The sequence below is a fragment of the Enhydra lutris genome, unplaced genomic scaffold (assembly GCF_002288905.1).
Source record: "Enhydra lutris kenyoni isolate GAN:26980312 unplaced genomic scaffold, ASM228890v2 scaffoldscaffold2, whole genome shotgun sequence".
NCBI classification, from domain to species: Eukaryota; Metazoa; Chordata; class Mammalia; order Carnivora; family Mustelidae; genus Enhydra; species Enhydra lutris.
The window spans coordinates 48,593,166-48,612,207 of record NW_019154086.1 but is presented as its reverse complement, the minus strand read 5'-3'; the positions used below and the strand labels follow the sequence as shown (position 1 = coordinate 48,612,207).

At 38.1% G+C, this 19,042-nt stretch overlaps 1 protein-coding gene across 1 annotated transcript in view; it reads left to right on the top strand.

The window, feature by feature from the left end:
- LOC111150924 (MYCBP associated and testis expressed 1) overlaps positions 1-19,042 on the top strand; it is a 93,494-nt gene extending 74,452 nt beyond the window's left edge. Inside the window, exons 16-18 of the mRNA XM_022508617.1 lie at positions 124-215; positions 10,451-10,616; positions 18,859-19,042. Of these exons, the coding sequence (XP_022364325.1) occupies positions 124-215; positions 10,451-10,602 (244 nt within the window). The 3' untranslated portion in view covers positions 10,603-10,616; positions 18,859-19,042. The remainder of the gene's footprint in view (positions 1-123; positions 216-10,450; positions 10,617-18,858) is intronic.

Here is a 19,042-nt window from a genome sequence, read left to right as displayed (position 1 = left end):
CAAGGAAAAGGCAGTGGTGGGATTTGAGCAGTGGAGTCCTTCACATAAGGAGAACTTGAGTAGAAATCAGCAGCTCAAGTAAGGCAACAAAGGAAATAGTTTAATTTGTTTTTTATTTTTTAGTCGAACTCAGCTTCAGTCAGAGGAGATTGTTGCTGAGTTGGTTTATAGTTTCCTGATCCCAGAAGTGCAAAAGGACTATGTCAAAGAAAAAGGTAAGCCAATGTAACGCTTCACTTTGTGATTTCGTTTAAAAGAGATAAACTATTTTCAATATCCCTGAGATTTAAAATTGAGCAGAAGTATAAAGAAATTTCTGAAGGAGAATCACTGAGTTTTTTATTTCAGAGCTTGTCAAGTTCTCTTCATGCTCTCTGATTCCAGAGTATAATCAGTCTAGTATAGATGTGATACAGTTCTAGTAAGTGTGACGGAGTATCAAAAGCAAAAGCTTCTTTAAGAATTTGGTTAAAAAAAAAAAGAATTTGGTTTAAGGCAAATGTTGACAATATGCAGGATTTTCAGAGTGTGCTAGCCTTTTGGAGGTGGGACACACACAGGGTGGATGCTGGAAAGCTGAGATGCTTAAAGGGTTAAATCTATTCTGCTGCTCTGACTGTGCCCCAGATAACTTAGTTTCTGCCAGGACTGTATCTAAGTATAAATATCTTCACTTGTCAAAAGTGGCATGTCTTGAAGACTGATGCTTTTAGTTAATAGAGAAAGAAAAATATTGTCTTAAAAAATGTTCTTGGGGCACCTGCGTGACTCAGTCAGTTAAGCATCTGATTCTTGATTTTGGCTCAGGTCATGATCTCAGGGTCTTGAGATCAAGCCCCACATCTGGCTCCATGATCCACGTGGAGTCTGCTTGAGATTTTCCCTCTCCCTCTGCCTAACCCCCCAGTCCCCACAGAATACTTCTGTGGAGCTTTCAGCCTATTGGTGATAGGTTACCAGAGACAGAGGGGTGCAACCAGAAGATCAATAAATGAAATAACTTCCAAGGAAGATGGCCAAGTAGGAAGATCCTAAGCTGACCTTGTCCCATAGTTACACATAGATGACACACACATCAGTGTAAGCAACCCAGAAAACAATCTGAAAACTGGCAGAACACACTCTCAACATCTAAACCTAGAGAAGAGATCACATCAAAAACGGTAGGAAGTGCAGAGACAGGTCAGAAACCAAACTGACCCATGACACTGTCCATGGAAGGGACACTGCAAGCATGGAGAAAGGAAAACAGCAGACCCTACACCAGACACCCCAGGCAAGGGGCACCTGCACAGGGAAGATGAATCCCTATAACATTTGGTTTTGAAAACCACAGGGGCTTAACTTCACAAGTTTTACAATCAGCAGGGCTCAACATCTGGTACTTTGTAACTGTGGCTTGGCTCTAGAGGGCCAGAGGGCAATAGGAAACAGTCCCCATCCTTAAAGAGACAGCATAACAAACAGCTCTACTGGGATACAGCATGGAAGCAGCAGTTTGAGTCTATGAGAAGACTTACTAATTGCAGAACATGTGCTGGAGGGGCAGGGATCTTTAGGAGACTTCTCCAAAACCAAAAGTGCTATCAGGAGCCATTTACCTTCCTCAACCCCAGCCTAGATAAATGGATACCTACAAGGACCAGCAAAGTGCATACTCTACTTAGCTTGCTAACAATATACTCCATTCCCAGGTTCTTCTGGGAATCCCAAGCACTCCACTAAGCAGGAGTTCAGCTAAAGCTGTGTCACAAACTTGGCATTATGCAAGCAGCTCCACTGGGCCAGCACCACTCCAAAGTGACCCCTGCCCCAGGGAGAGAGGAAGATAACCACACACACATCAGTCAGCTGTGAATCCAGCAACTGGCAGACATTTGGTCTGACTGAATGCCTCACCCACCAATGAAAGCCTCCCAGGGGTCAACACAGGGAGAATGCCCTATAGTTCAGTGTGACCATAGCTCTGGCGTACATCAGGGCTGACCCAACTCAAGCCCATGGGACCCCAGACAGCACGGGGACCAAACCCTGCCCACAACAAGCAGACAGTCTTTGAAGGTGACTAGACCGAAGGCAAACACAACTCAGCCACAACAGTAGGGCATACACAACATGCACAGGAGACATCCCTGAAATTCCAGGATCTGGTGAACAGGGGAAATTTTAATGCAGGGCACTATAGGACCACCACTTTATACGTCCATGACTTTCAAGAGCAGATGTAGCCGACTTTCATAACACATAGAAACAGACACAGACAAAAGGAGGAGACAGAGGAATATGTCCCAAATGAAAGGACAGGACAAAATCCTAAGAAAGCTAAAGCAATATGCTTGGTAGGGAATTTAAAGTAATGGTCATAAATATATTCATTGGAATGGAGAAAAGAGTGAAGGACTCAGACACACAACAAAGAGAGAAAACACAAAAATACACTGGAGGGAAAAAATAGTACATGAGAGGAAGCATAACACATCAGTGCTTTGGAGGATAGAGTAATGGAAAGTAATCAAGCTGAAAGGAAAAAAAGAATATACAAAGGAAAATAGATTAAGGAAACTCAACCACACCATCAAGTGTAATAACACTTGCATTGTAGAGATTCAAGAAAGAGAGGACAGAGAAAAGGGTAGGGGGAGAAAAATTTATTTGAAGAAATAATAGCTGAAAACTTCCTAAATCTGGAGAGGGAAACAGAAATCTAGATTCAGGAGGCACAAATCACCTCCAACAAAATCAACCCAAGGAAGTCCACACCAAAGTACATGGTAATTAAAATGGCAAAAAGCAGTGGTAAAGAATTTTTAAAGCAGCAAGAGAAAAAAAAATAGTTACATATAAGAAATACCCTGTAAGACAGCTGATTTTTCAGCAGAAACATTGGAAGCCAGAAGGGAGTGGCAGGATATATTCAAAGTGCTGGAAGAGAGAAACATGTGACCGATAATACTCTATCCAAAAAAGCTATCATTCAGAATAGGAGGAGAGAAGAGAAAGTTTGCCAGACAGAAGTTGGAGGAATTCATGACCGCTAAATCAGCCTTACATGAAATGTTAATGGGACTCTGAGTGGAAAGGAAAGACCATAAGCAGGAGTAAGAATAGGAAGCACAAAACCAGTAAAATAAAGTATATCTATAAAAATCAGTCAAGGGATTCACAAAATGAAAGCATGTAAAGTATGACACCATATACCTAAAACAGGGTGGAGGAGAGGAATAAAAATTTAGTGCTTTTAGAATGGGTTCAAACTTAAGCAAACAACAGCTTAATATAGACTGCTATTTGCACAAGACATTACATATCAACCTAATAGTAACCACAAATCAAAAACCAGTAATATATATGCCAAAAAACTGAGAAGGGAATCCAAGTACATCACTAAAGAAAGCCAGCAAACCAGGAGAAAAAAGAGTAAGAAAGGAATAGAGAACTACAAAACAACCATAAAACACGTACTTATTGCTATTTGTTACTTAGCTATCAATAATTACTTTGAATATAAATGGACTAAATGATCCAATCAAAAGACACAAGATCATAGAATGGATAAGAAACCAACACCCCTATATGCTATCCACAAAAGAGTCATTTCAGACCTAAAGACACATGCGGATTGAAAGTGAAGAGATGCAGAAGGGTTTATCATGCAAATGGAAGTGAAAAGAAAGCTGGGGTACCACTTAGTTCAAATAGACTTGAAAACATGGGGCACCTGGGTGGCTCAGTGGGTTAAGCCTTTGCGTTTGGCTCAAGTCATGATCTCAGGTCCTGGGATCGAGCCTCACATTGGGCTCTCTGCTCATCAGGGAGCCTGCTTCCCCCACCCCCAACCGCCTGCCTCTCTGCCTACTTGTGATCTCTCTCTCTGTCAAGTAAATAGGTTAAAATCTAAAAAAAAAAAAAAAAAAGAAAGAAAGAAAGAAAGAAAACAAAGACTATAACTGGAAACAAAGACACTGTGTAATCATAAAGGGAATAACAATCCAACTAGAAGACACAACAATTGTAAATATTTATGCACTCAACATGGGAGCACTCAAACACATAAAGTAGCTATTAACATATTTAAAGAGAGTAACTGATAGTAATACAATAATAGTAGGGGACTTTAACACCCCATGTACATCAATGGATAGATCATCCAAAGAGAAAAATCAAGGAAACAGTGTTTTGAATGACCCAGCAGACCAGATGGACCTAAGAAATACTCAGAAATTTCCATCCTAAAACAGTGGAAGAGGCATTATTTTCAAGCACGCATGGAACATTCTCCAGAATAGATTACATGTTAGGCCACAAAATAATTCTCAACAAATTTAAGGAGTTTGAAGTCGTATTTGCATCTATTCCAACGACAATGCTATGAAACTAGAAATCAACCACAGGAAAAAATCTGGAAAGAAGACACTACATAGAGTTTAGATTACATGCTACTAAACAATGAATGCATCAGCGAAGAAATAAAAAAATACATGGAGATAAATTAAATGAAAACACAATGATCCAGAATCTTTGAGATGTAGCAAAATCTGTTCTAAGAAGGAAGATTATAGCAGTACCAGCCAACCTCAAGAAAAATCTCAAACAATCTAACTTTACACCTAAAAAAGCTAGAAAAATAACAAGCAAAACCCAAAACCAGAAGGAAGGAAGTAATAAAGATAAGAGAAAAACATGAATTAAAAAAAACCTAAAAAACAAGGGAGGAAAGCAAGAGCTGTTTCTTTGAAAAGATCAACAAAATTGATAAACCTTTAGCCAGATTCATAGAGAGAGAGAGAGAGAGAGAAACAAAGAGGACTCAAACAAAATGAGAAAAGAATGAGGAGAAATAACACCACAGGAATACCAAAGGTTATGAGACTATTATGAAAAATTATATGCTAACAAATTCAACACCAAGAGGAAATGGATGAATTCCAAGAAATATATAACCTCTCCAGACTAGATTAGGAAGACATAGAAAATTTGAAGATTGATCACCAGCAGGGGAGATGAATCTGTAAACAAAAAACTTCCAACGAACAAAAGTTTAGGACCAGGTGGCTTCACAGGTGAATTCTACAAGCATTTAAAGAAGCATTTAAAGAATTATACAAGCATTCTTCTCAAACTATTCTGAAAAATAGAAGAGGAAGGAAAGCTTTCAAATATAGTCTATGAAGCCAGCTGATACCCTGATACCAAAACCAGATAAAGAAGCTACAAAACAAGAGAACTACAGGCCAGTACCTCTAATGAACATAGATGCAAAGATTCTCAACAAAATATTAGCAAACCAAATCCAATAATACATTAAAAAAAATTCACCACAGTCAAGTGGGATTTCTTTCTGGGATGCAAGGGTGCTGCAATATTTGCAAATCAATTAATGTGATACATCACAACAACAACAGAAAGTATTAAAAAAAATGATCATTTCAATAGATGCAGAAAAAGCATCTTACAAAGCACAGTGTCCTTTCATGATAAAGACCCTCAACAAAGTAGGTTTAGAGGGAGCTAACCTGAGCATAATAAGGTCCATATATGAAAAACCCACAGCTGAAATTATACTCAGTGGTGAAAACCTGAGAATTTCCCCCCTAAGATCAGGAATTAAGACAAGGTTGTCCACTCTCACCACTTTTATTCAGCATAGTACTGGAAGTCCTAGCCACAGCAATCAGAAGAAAAGAAATAAAAGGCATCCAAATTAGTAAAGAGAAGTAAAAGTTTAACTATTTGCAGATGACGTGATAATATATAGAGAAAACCCTAATGATGCCACCAAAAAACTATTAGAACTACTAAATGAATTCAGAAGGGTTACAGGATACACACTCGATAAGCAGAAATCTGTTGCATTTTTAAACATTAATAGTGAAGTAACAGAGAAATTAAGAAAATAATCCCATTTACAATTACACCAAAAAGAATGAAATACCTAGTAATAAACGTAACCAAGGGGGTGAAAGATGTCTACTCTGAACAGTACAAAACACTAATGAAGGAAATTGAAGATGACACAAATGGAAAGACATCCCATGTTCATAGATTGGGAGAACAAAATTGTTAAAGTATCCGTACTACACAAAGCAACCTACAGATTTAACGGAATCCCTTTCAGAATTCCAACAGCATTTTTTCACAAAACTAGAACAAATCATCCTAACATTTGTATGGAACCACAAAAGACCCTGAATGACCAAGGCAGTCTTGAAAGAGAAGAACAAAACTTGGAGGTATCACAATCCCAATTTCAGGATATGCTACAAAGCTGTAGCAATCAAGCCAGTATAGTACTGGCACAAAAACAGATCTATAAATTAATAGAACACAATAGAAAGCCCAGAAATACACCCACAATTATAATGGCTGACTAATTTTCCACAAAGGAGGCAAGAAAATGTAATGGGAGAAAGTATCTTTAATAAATACTGTTGGGAAAACTGGACAGCTACATACAAAAGAATGAAGCTGAACCATTTTCTTACATCAGATACAAAAATACACTCAAAATGGATTAGGGACATATGTGTGAGACCTGAAACCATAAAAATTCTAGAAGAGAGCACAGGCAATAATTTCTCTGAGGTTGGTCATTGCAACAATTTTTTTAGATAGGTCTCCTGAGGCAAGGGAAACAAAAGCAAATATAGACTACTGGGACTACATCAAAATAAAAAGCTTCTGCACAGCAAAGGAAACCATCAACAAAGCTAAAAGACAAACTACTGAATGGGAGAAGATATTTGCAAATGACATATCCAGTAAAGGTTTAGAAAAAATATAAAAAACTTTCACAACTCAGCACCAAAAAAAAAAATTCCTTTTAAAAAATGGACAGAAGACATGAACAGACATTTCTCCAAAGAAGACATACAGATGGCCAGAAGACACAGGAAAAGATGATGACACCACTAATCATCAGGGAAATGCACATTAAAACCATGGTGAAATATCACATCATACCAATCAGCCTGGCTAAAATAAAAACACAAAAAAAAGTGTTGGCAAGGATCTATTAAAAAAAAAAGGAGGAGGGAATCTTATGCATTTATGGTGGGAATACAAGCTGGTGCAGCCACTGTAGAAGACATATGGAAGTTCCAAAAAAAAAAAAATGAAAAATAGAATTACCAAATGATCTAGTAATTCCACCACTGGGTATTTACCTAAAGAGTATGAACAGTAATTTGAAAAGATATATGCACCCCTGTGTTTACTGTGGCATTATTTACCATAGCCAAATTATGGAAGCAGCCCGTTCCATCAGTAGATGAATGGATAAAGAAGATGTGGTATATATCCACCATGGAATATTACTCAGCCATTAAAAAAGAATGAAATCTTGGGGTGCCTGGGTGGCTCAGTGGGTTGGGCCTCTGCCTTCGGCTCATGTCATGGTCTCAGGGTCCTGGGATCGAGTCCCGCATTGGGCACTCTGCTCGGCGGAGAGCCTGCTTGCTCTTCTCTCTCTGCCTGCCTCTCTGCTTACTTGTGATCTCTCTCTCTTTCTGTCAAATAAAGAAATAAAATCATTAAAAAGAAAGAATAAAATCTTGCCGTTTGCAACAACATGGATGGATCCAGAGGGTATAATGCTAAGTGAAGTAAGTCAGACAGAGAAAGACAAACACTATGATTTCACTCCTATGTTAAATTTAAAAACATCAAATCAACAAAGAAAAAGAGACAAATAAGAAAAAAGAATCTTAAGTATAGAGAACAAACTGATGGTTTCCAGTGGGGAGACTGGTGGACAAATATATGAAATAGGTAAAGGGGACTAAGAGTTCACATAACGTGATGAGCACTGAAGAATGTATATAGTTGTTGAATCACTGTATTATGCACCTGAAACTAATATAACACTATTTTAATTTTACTGGAATTTTAAAAAAAGAATAAAAAATTTTAAAATGATCTTTTGTAAACCTCAAATGTTTACAATAAAAAAATATGGAAAGAGCCCAGATGTCCATCAATTGATGAATAGATAAAGAAGATGTGGTATATGAAGATACAATGGATTATTACTCAGCCATCAAAAAGAATGAAATCTTGCCATTTGCAACAACGTAAATGGAACTAGAGGGTAGTATTGATTTTGAAGCAAAATCAATCAATCAGAAAAACAATTATCACTTGGTCTCACTCATGTGGAATTTAAGAAACAAAACAGAGGATCATAGGGGAAGGGAGGGAAAAATAAAGTAAGATGAAATCAGAAAGAGAGACAAACCATAAGAGACTCTTAACTCTAGGAAACAAACAGGGTTGGTGGAGGGGAGGTGGGTGGAGGTTGGGATAACTGGGTGATGGGCATTAGGAGGGCACTTGAAGTAATGAGCCCTGGGTGTTGTAAGCAACTGATGAATCACTGAATAATACCACTGAAACTAATAATACAGTATATGTTAATTAAATTGAATTTAAATTAAAAATTTTAAGTGAAAGAACAGCTTGGTTATTTTTTTACAAGGTTTCCATGTTATGCAGGGAATTCTGGACAGGCTTAGAGAAGTATAACATTTCAGATCACCTAATAGGGACAAAGGAATGATGGAATTCTAATGCACTGGAAGAAAACAAAGAAATATCTTTTTTTCCCATTACATAAGTATACTGTAATTTTTAAGCCAGTACCTTCTAGTCATAAGCATTTAGTTTGTTTCATTGTGTTTTCCTATAACTAGCAGTGCTGCAAGCAATATATTTTATGCAAATCCTGGTCATGCTACTGACAGTAAATTCCTAGCAGTACAGTGCTGGAAATAGGGTATGTGCGTTTTACTTTTGCTAGATGCTACCAAGTAGCCCCCACGAAAAGATTGTCCTAATTCATACTCCCATCATAGGTATATGGTAGTGCTTATACCAACAATATTTAATTTTTGGATAAAATAATCAACGTTTTTGTGTCATCTTATAAAAGGGATCTTGTGTTTTCTGAATCTTAAGAAAATATGTAACTCCTTTTTATTTTTCTTAGATCCAAAGTGAGGTCAGCCTGCTTCAGGTCACCTCTAACTGAGGGAATTGAAGGAGGCAGGGAAATAGTGTGTTTAGTAGTTACTAGTTTATGACCCATCTCCTAGCTTCTCTGGGCTCTGAGGGAAAGTGGCCTCTGAGGAGGCACTTGAGCTGAAGGAATCCAGTGGAACTTGTCTGTGGGGAAGGTGGGCAAGTCCTTAGCCTCTTTGTAGAGAGAAGAAAGCCATCTGGACAGGGAGCACACACTAGGACCTTTTTGTTTCTCTTTTCAAATAAAAGAACCATATGTATTATATATACTCTTTACCCCAAATTAAGATAATATATATAGACCATTTTGAGATATTTCATGATTGAAAAAACCTGTATATAGATATAAAATAACAGTGACTACCGAATTTTAAGTGCATGCTAAGTTCCAGATACTGTGCTAAGCATTTTAAAAGTACCTATATCAATTTCTTAAAATAGCTAGAGGTCTATTCTTATTTTTCAGTTCTGGAAATAAGTGCTTAGAGATTTTATACAACTTAGAGATTTGAACTGTGGTCTGTGTGGAAGTTGCTGTGTGATTTATCCTCTGTAAAGTTGCTGACACCTGAATAGCACAGAATCCGTAGTACTTCTTACTGTACTAGCTGTATGATCTGGGGCAAATTACTTAATCTCTCTGTGTCTCCATTTCCTTCTCCGAAAATGGGGATATTATTAATAGTCTCTTTTAGGCTTGTGGGGTGGTTTAAATGAATATATGCCAACTGCTTAGAACAGTGCCTGGCACAAAGTAAGGGCAAATGCTAAATGCTAACATCATCATCATCATCAACATCAGGATTAGTCCCTTCCAAGGGAAATGGGATCCCTAACTACTGATAATAAATATCCTTAGAATATGGAGCAAAGACCACTTTCTACAGCCATGAGCTCAGAAACTCATCATCAGTCAACAAGTATCTTCCAGGCTCAAAGAGAAGTAGGAGATAAGGTCTCTACCTTTAAGTCATTACAACCTAGTTAATAAACAAAACGGAACTCATGCGGAGTGCTTCAGTGCTGCGTGGGTTTGTACGAACTCAGGTGTGGCCGTGGTAGATGCAGGCTGGCCCAGTGGGAGGAGACTTCTGGAGGAGCTGGGACCGGAGTTGGGCTACGCAGAGAGGGTGGGACTGGTGTGCAGGCATTCCAGGGGAGGGCAGCTGTGGAGGAGAGGAATAGAGGAAGCCTGGTGGGGAGGAGCTGGACCACACGGAACCTGAGAGTGGGCACTAATGAGCCTTAGATCTGGCTCCTGGAGGAGGTGTACTTCTAAAACAGAGAGCAGGTCATTGTTACTTAATCTCATCAGCTTTAAGCAAGGGAATATGTGGCTTACAGAATTATCATTTCTGTCACTACTTTCTTGAAAATCTTTGGGAATGATCTTATTTAGACTTTCAGAGTAAAATTTCTTGTCACTTTGGTACAGTGAGGAACGCCCAGCGGAAGCACATCCTTGCAGCCCATCAGATCATCCACAGCCACACGGAGGACATGGTCAACAAGGATTTTGTGGAGCAACAGCAAGATGAGGCGGTCTCAGACACAGACGAGTTACCCGAGGGAGAAACTCAAAAATAAGAATCGCAGCTCAGGTGAGGTGGGTTTTTCATCTGAAAGGAGGCAGAGAGAAGGAGAGGCAGCAGCATTCAGTTCTCTACTCTACTCCAACAACCATGATGTGTTTAAGAGAGTGAAACACTCCCATTCAAATTGGCACATTTCATCTAGGTTATGGAATCTACTATTGAAATTCTTAGAGAATAGAGTTGACATTATAGCAATTGGACTCTTGGGTCCAGGAAACAGGATCCTAGGTAATTTTTTATGGGTCCTTAAAGCAGATGATGGTATTCCATCACAAATAAAGCTTAAAATGTGTGTTATAAAAAAGCAGCTTGTTTTTAGGGAGTAGACAAGGAATCCCTGTCTCATCAGGCTGGTTGTAAGCATAGCATGAGGCACAGGCTGTCCAATTCTAGCCCAGAGGCCACCTGCTGGCCCCACCAGGAGCTGGTCTTAGGTTCAACTAAACATTCCTGCTCAGAAGACTAACATAGACAAGGTTTGATATGAGTTTGGTATCTGTCTACACAGCAAGAGAGAAGTTGGGAACTGCAGCTCCGAGCAGGGTGGCGGCAGGTGCTTCTCTTTATATGGAAGCTCTTGTCATGTCCACACAGACACATAGCTACTTTGTCCCCTGGTTACAAAGCTCAGAGGCAAGGAAGAGAGATTTACATTGGGTTGGTGCAGACCTGCCCTGGTTTCCATGCCTTGGGGGCCAGGATGTCTCATAATGATTCCACACACATCGTGTCTGGGTCCCCCTAATGGATCCACTTGGTTACAAAAGTCAGCACACTCAGGAAAACTCAAACCTGTGGTTTCCTGTTAGATATTAATAGTTCATTTATAATTATTTCCAATCAAATGGTAGTTACTTGGTGGTCAAGTAGTGTAGCTTAATAACATAGTTGATACAAACTACCTTATCAAATTACTAGAACAGAGCTAGGAGTCGATTGAAAATAAAATTCTCATGAGAATTCTCATAAGAAGGGAAGTGAACCCTTTGCCTGTACCTTCTCCCTCAACCCTCCCCTGGTCAAGCACATCAACACTATTTTGGCCTGAGAGTATGCTGTCAGGATAGGGAAGACACAAGGCTTACAGAAAAATTTGAGCCTGGCATTCAGAAGATTTGGATGTTAGCCAGCTCTGCCACTAACTATAATTTTATACAATAATTTCCCTTCACTACAGGTTTGCCTGTGCTTATGTGACCAACAGACCCTGTGCAAGGGAATCTATTAGGGCCTTAAGTTTCAATCAAAGAGGATCGTACAGTGGCTAACTGAACATAATTAAAAACAAACAAAGAGGATCATAGAAGGGATATTGAGAGGAAGGGGCAGTAAAGAAAGAAAGCAGAGAGAAAACTGATAAAGGACTCTTAAGTACCAAACTATGGCTGTAAATTACTGCAAAAAATCTTTCATTTTTAATTAGTAATGAAAGAGCCTCTGAAATCCCCAAAGATATAAAACATGTATTTACATGTAACATTATCCATACATCTATGTAATATAAATTCAAGGACTATAGCATTTTGTCTATCTTATTATTATGATAAAAACCATCTTCAATACTTGGATAGTCCTTTGTCTTACATGAAAATTTAATAAGATCAGTAATTTACATAGTTAAAAATGAGTATGTCTGCACTTACTTCTGAGTATAAAGTATCTCTTTACTGTTTTATTAATGTTTGGAACATGATGCTTAGTTATCCCCATTGTATGTACCCTCTCTTCCTTCTCTGTGGGAAGGAGGGAAGGACAGATGTGAGATTATTTAATAGTGCTTAGGGATGTAGGCATGGACCATTGATTTTAAAATATTTTTAATCAGCTTGAAGACAATGGAGAGCTAACAGTGAGGAATCTCTGGGCGGATATCTAAGAGAAGACAAATTCAGAGAGGTGATTCTGGCATTTGCAGCTGCCTTTTTTTTCCCCCTGAAGGAATGTGCATATTTTAGAATATGGGGCTGAAAAGCTGAGTGATGCTTTCACCAGCTTTGTAAAACTAGGGGGACAAAAACTAGAGTCAAGCCGGAGGCCCTGGTAAGCCTCCCCAATGTGGGTTGGGGCACCAACCCCTAGTTGGGACTAGGGACGCCTGGGTCACTCAGTTGGCTAAATGTCCAACTCTTGATTTCAGCCCAGATCCTGATCTCAGGGTCATGAGATCAAGCCCTGTGTCGGGCTCTGTGTTCAGCAGGAGTCTGCTTGGGATTCACTCTCTCTCTCTGAAATAAATAAATAAATCTTTTACCAAAAACAAACAAACAAACAAAAAAAACCATGTACCTAACTCATCTGGTTCACAGCTGGAGAGGAATTTGCCTCAGGATGAATCATACCCTGACCCTCATCCATACCTGATTTAGAGGATATTTAGATGAGACTTAGCTGATGCTCTAATGAGTTAAGACTTTGGGGGCTATTGGGATGGAATGGTGAGAAGGACATGAATTGGAGGGTGGGTGTGGAGTACTACAGACTTGTGTCTTTCCAAAATTCAGATGTTAAAGCCCTAACCTCTAATATGATGATATCTGGAGATGAGGGCTCTGGGAGGTAATTGGCTTAGATGAGATCATGAGGGTGGGTCCCCTATGATGGGAATGGTGCCCTTCTAAGAAGAGACACAGAGAGCTTGTCCTCTCTTTTTCCCTGCCATGTGAGAACAGGCCAAGAAGACAGCCATCTACAACCAAGAAGAGAGTTTGCCCCAGAACCGGCCATGCTGACATCTTGATCTTAATCTCTAGAACTGTGAAAAAATGAATTTCTGTTGTTTAAACTCCCCAGTTAAGGTATTTTGTTAAAGCAGCCTGAGCTAACACAGTTATGTTTAAAGAGATAAAAGTCAACATTGAGGGACGCCTGGGTGGCTCAGTTGGTTAAGCAGCTGCCTTTGGCTCAGGTCATGATCCCAGCATCCTGGGATCGAGTCCCACATCGGGCTCCTTGCTTGGCGGGGAGCCTGCTTCTCCCTCTGCCTCTGCCTGCCATTCTGTCTGCCTGTGCTCGCTCTCTCTCCCTCTCTCTCTGACAAATAAATAAAATTAAAAAAAAAAAAGTCAACATTGAAATTTTCAGGAGAATTGGAGATGATACAAATGATATAGCAGAATTCTACTGTAAAATAGAAATTCTAGATTCTAAAAATATAGTAATGAACATGAGAAACTCAATGAATGAATTTAAGAGCAGGATAAGTAGAGCTATGGAGAAAACTAATAAATTAGAAGATAGGTCAGAAGAATTTGTACCTAGAAAGAATAAAGGAATAAAAAGGTGGAAACTACAGAGGAGATGCAAGGATAGATGTAGGATAACTTAATCATTAGGAAGAGACCAGAGGATATTAGGAGTGGACCACTGATTCAAGAAATTTGACTGCTAAGAGAAGAAATATGTTGAGAAATCCTGAGTTTATAAAAATGAATGAGAGACTCAGTATTTATAACAAGACTTCTTTTAAAAAAAAAAAATTTTTTTTAAGATTTTATTTATTTATTTGACAGACAGAGATCACAAGTAGGCAGAGAGACAGGCAGAGAGAGGGGGAAGCAGGCTCCCCGCAGAGCAGAGAGCCCATGCAGGGCTCAATCCCAGGACCCTGGGATCATAACCTGAGCTGAAGGCAGAGGCTTTAACCCACTGAGCCACCCAGGCGCCCCTATAACAAGCCTTCTTAACCCCAAGCAGAAAAATATTAAAAATCTATACCTACATATATTTTAATATGACTGCTGAAAACAAAAGGAAAAAAAATATAAAGTTTTCAGGGGAAAAGGATGTGAATTGTATTCAAGACAATAATTAAAAATTAAAGAGCAATAATTAAACTGAAGTTGACTTCTGACCAGAAACAAAGCCAGAAAATAATGGAGTGATAGCTTCAAAATGCTGAAATAGTATAATAACATAGGCTTCTATACCATGCAAATATATCCTTCAAGAATGACAGTGAAAGACATATTCAGATAAATGAAACAAAATTAGTCACTAGGACATCTTCACTACAAGAAATTACTAAAGGGTGTTTATCAAATAGAAGGAAGATTATCCCAGTTGGAAAGTTGGATATAAAGAATATGTGGATATTTATTAACTGCAAAAAAAAAAAAAAGAAGAAGAAGAAGGAGAAGGAGAAAAAGCAACACTGCTGACATTACAGTCACACAGCATAAGTAGTGCAAGAGTCCCAAATCCGTGTGTGGGCTAAATTGTTGTAAGGCATTTGCTTTATCTAGAAGAGGGATAAAGTGTTATTTAGCATTATCTTTGATGACTCAAGGCAACAGTCCGTAACGTCTAAGGTAACTTCTAAAGCACAGTAGAAAGATGTATGACACTAAACTAATAGAAGAAAATGGAATAAAAGTCCCACTCAATATAAAAGGAAGATAGAAAGGAGAGGAAAAGGAAACAAAACCAATAGAAAGCACTGAATAAAATGGTAGGTTTTTATTGTGGATTCATCATTAATTTATATTAAATGTAAATAGCTAAATGCCCAAAGTCAGAATTTGTCAGACTGAATAAAAATAAATGCTGTTTGTAAGAAGCATATGCAAAATCTAAATATACAGAATGCTTACAAGTTAAAGGATAAAAAAAGATACCATGAAAACATCATCCACAGGAAAGTGGGAATAACAATATTAGTATTAGAGGGAGGGCTTTAAAGCAGAAAACCCCACTAGACAAATGAGGGTCACTTCATAAAGATAAAGGTTTTAATTTATTGGGAAGGTTTTAGTCACAAATAGGAATGTATCTAGTAACATGGCCTCAACCTTTGTAAAGCAAATGTAATAGCACCGCATAGAGAAACAAATCCAAAATAATGCTAGGAAATTTTAATCACTATCAGGAATTGGTGGAGCAACCAGAGGAAAAAAAAAAGAAATGGAAGGTTTGAAATACATAATTAAGAAATTTGCCTAATGGACATTTATAGAATATTACACCTAACAACTCCAGAATGCATACTCTTTTAAGAATGCACACAACAAACATGTACAAAAACTATTATGGTCATAAAGCGAGTGTCAACCATTTCAAAAAGTTGAAATCCTGCAAAGTGTGTTCTTTGATAAAAATGCAATGAAATGGGAAATCAATGACAAGATAATTCTAATATGTTTGAAAATTAAGAAATACAGATATAAATAATCTGTTCATCAAAGAAAGTGTCATAGAACTAGAAAATACTTTGAACTGAAAAATGACAAAAATGCTAATATGTATCAAACTTGTGGAATGTTGTTAATGTGGCACTTAGAAATTTGTAGTCTTAAAGGCATTTATTTGAAAAGATGAAAATAAGACTAAGCATCCTTTTCAAGAAATTATAAAAAGAACAGTGAATTAGGGCACCTGGGTGGCTCAGTGGGTTAAGCGTCTGCCTTCGGCTCAGGTCATGATCTCAGGGTCCTGGGATCGAGCCCTATATTGGGCTCTCTGCTCAGCAGGGAGCCTGCTTCCCCCTCTCTCTCTGCCTGCCTCTCTGCCTACTTGTGATCCCTCTCTCTCTGTCAAATAAATAAATAAAATCTTTAAAAAAAACCAACAGTGAATTAGATGCAAAAAAGCAAAAGGAAAGAAATAATACAATAAAATAACAGCAGAATTTAATAAAACATAAAAATTTGAAGAAAACATTCATAAGTTGGGGGACAGAATTTAATAAAACAAAAAATAGACATATCTTCTGATTTTAGTAGAATGTAGTAGGTAGCTGCAACATTTAGGGAAAATAATGGACACATTGTAAACATATTTTTAAAGACACTGGAGAGCTATGGAAATGGAAGGCACTAGATGAACAATAGCAGCAGAGAAGAAAGTCCTTCCTAAGGGATCTGCGATCACTGGCCATTTTCTTGCCTTGGGGCAGTGGCCAAGTTTGGTACAAGCTGGGGCTCAGGCTTGCCAAAGGCAGAAGATCTTTATTTACTAGCGGAAACAGAAACCAACAAGGCTTTTAAAATCATTGTGGCCGGACATAATGGATTACAATCGAGAGGAGCCCCGAACATATGGCCAGATTTCCCCACAGAATGTTAGCAGTAGGTTGTGGATAAACCTCTTACTAGTGAAAACATGTTTGAATCTATCATGAGTTTTTTAACCAGCTGTTTCAGTGGTGATCTTCACTCAGTCTCATGAATTTAACCATTGTTAATTTATTGTTCCATGATTTTTTTTGGTCAGAAAGAGCTGTATATCCTGACTTGCCTACCTCACTGATACTTGATGGCTTAGCACTGATAACCCTTCAGTGTGAGTTTTTGAGCTCAGATTAAGATGGAGATTTTTCTAAGAAAGAAAACTAACCTTATCCACTACTATGGAATACTGAATGGCTTTGGAAATTAACTTTTGCTGTAGACTTGATAATATTTTTTAAATGAATCCAACCTAAAATTACAAGGCAAAACAGAGCTTATATGGCAGAATTTACACTATGGGAAAGTCACTTCAATGGCAACTAACATTGAATCACAAGTAATGGCAACCTGTTTTATATACTTCCTTCGCCTATCACAAGTTAAAACAAGAAGCAAGATTTTAATCCCCATACATATTTGCAGTGGATATGTTATCTGAGTTTACACCTTCAGGAGCATTTTTTGGACCTTGAAACAAGTGCAAAGGAAATTATCCTATTTCAAAGTCCCTTTAACTGTGTGAAGGAGGAATGTCCCACTTAACTTCAACTGGAAGTGATTAATATGTGTCGTAATGACATGCTAAGAGGGAAATATCAAGAGAAGAATCTAATGGAGTTCTGTAAATGCCCCGCAGACATACATATGCACCATTAAAAGCATATGCTCATGGTTGATGTCGGTGTTGGCAGCACCTCTCTGTGTGACAGACATTTTCAAAGCTGATGGGGATGGGTGTCGGGGGTCTCATTGCAAATGTTTATCTGCTATTGGGGATATGTAATCAATTTTGATGATCTGAACCTCAATTAAGCAAAACGTTATCCCCTAAATAAGACTTTTGAGACACCTGGGTGGCTCAGTGGGTTAAACCTCTGCCTTCGGCTCAGGTCATGATCTCAGGGTCCTGGGATCGAGCCCCGAATTGGGCTCTCTGCTCAGCAGGGAGCTGGCTTTGCCCTCTCTCTCTACCTGCCTCTCTGACTACTTGTGATTTCTCTGTTAAATAAATAGATAAAATCTTTAGAAAAAAAAAAAAAGAAAAAGACTTCCATTTTTCTTATTAGTAGACCCATACTAAAAACAAACCTGTAGTCAATTGTTATTACTGCCTTTGAATTTTATCAAAAATTTTGTGAAAATGTCTTCTCTTGTTGAGGACCTATATAATATCCTTGATTTTATTTACTGGCCCACAAAGCATAAAATATTTACTATCACGCCCTTTGCAGAAAACGTCAATTCCTACTGTGTAGCAGTTAAAACGATGAAGCAGAACTAAATACAACATGGATGAATCTCACAAACATAGTATTGAAAGAAGCCAAATCCTAAAAAGAAATCTACAGTATGAGTTTAAATCCACACAAAACTATGGCATTTAAGAATGCATATTTAAGAGGTAAAGATACAAAGAAAATCAAGGAAGTAAATACTGTAAAAAATAAAAATCAGAATAGTGATGACTTTTAGAGGATAGAGAGAGTTGTGATTGGGAAGGAGAAAGTGGGAACTTATAGGACTTCTTGACCTGGGCGATATTTACACCGATGAATATTTAACATGAATTCACTAAGCTGCGCATCAGTTTTATGTTATTTTTTCATATGTGTCACATTCCTTAATTAAAAGCTAGAAATATGTATGTACACATACAAACATATATGGACTCATGAGGCCTACAGTACACACCAAATATTTCTGGAAAGATCAAGAAGAAATTGGTTCAGTATTTGTTGGAAGAGTTGAGGACTGGGGGGAATAGACATACTTTCCGCATGTTTATATCCTTTTGTAGTTTGACTTTTTTACAGTGTCCACATATTAAGTTTTCAGTTATAGTTCAGTTAATGTAAGGTTTGTAAGTCCTGTGATTTGGAAATAGACCTGTGAGTTAAGAAACATTTCGATCATGGGGCTCGTAAGTGGCACAGCTGGGCTATCTGGCATTGTCTGGCTCCTGAATCAAGGGTCTGTGTAATTGCATCACAGTGGTTTTTTGGATGTATCGGTCTGGTAATGATTGTTTCTTAAAAGATCACAGAATCAAACATTTGTGTTTTTTTGTTTCTGTTTCTTTACAGATTATCTCTTTTAAAAGAAGCTGTACAGATCATCATATGGAATTCCAGTAACCTGTGCTTCTCCCAAGACGTGCAGCTCTTATGGACTTGTCAATGTGTAATTCATGAGGAAAGATCTTTCTTCTCCCTAAACTTCCAATAATTTAAAATTATTTTCAGTAATTATAATCAAATGAAGGAGTTT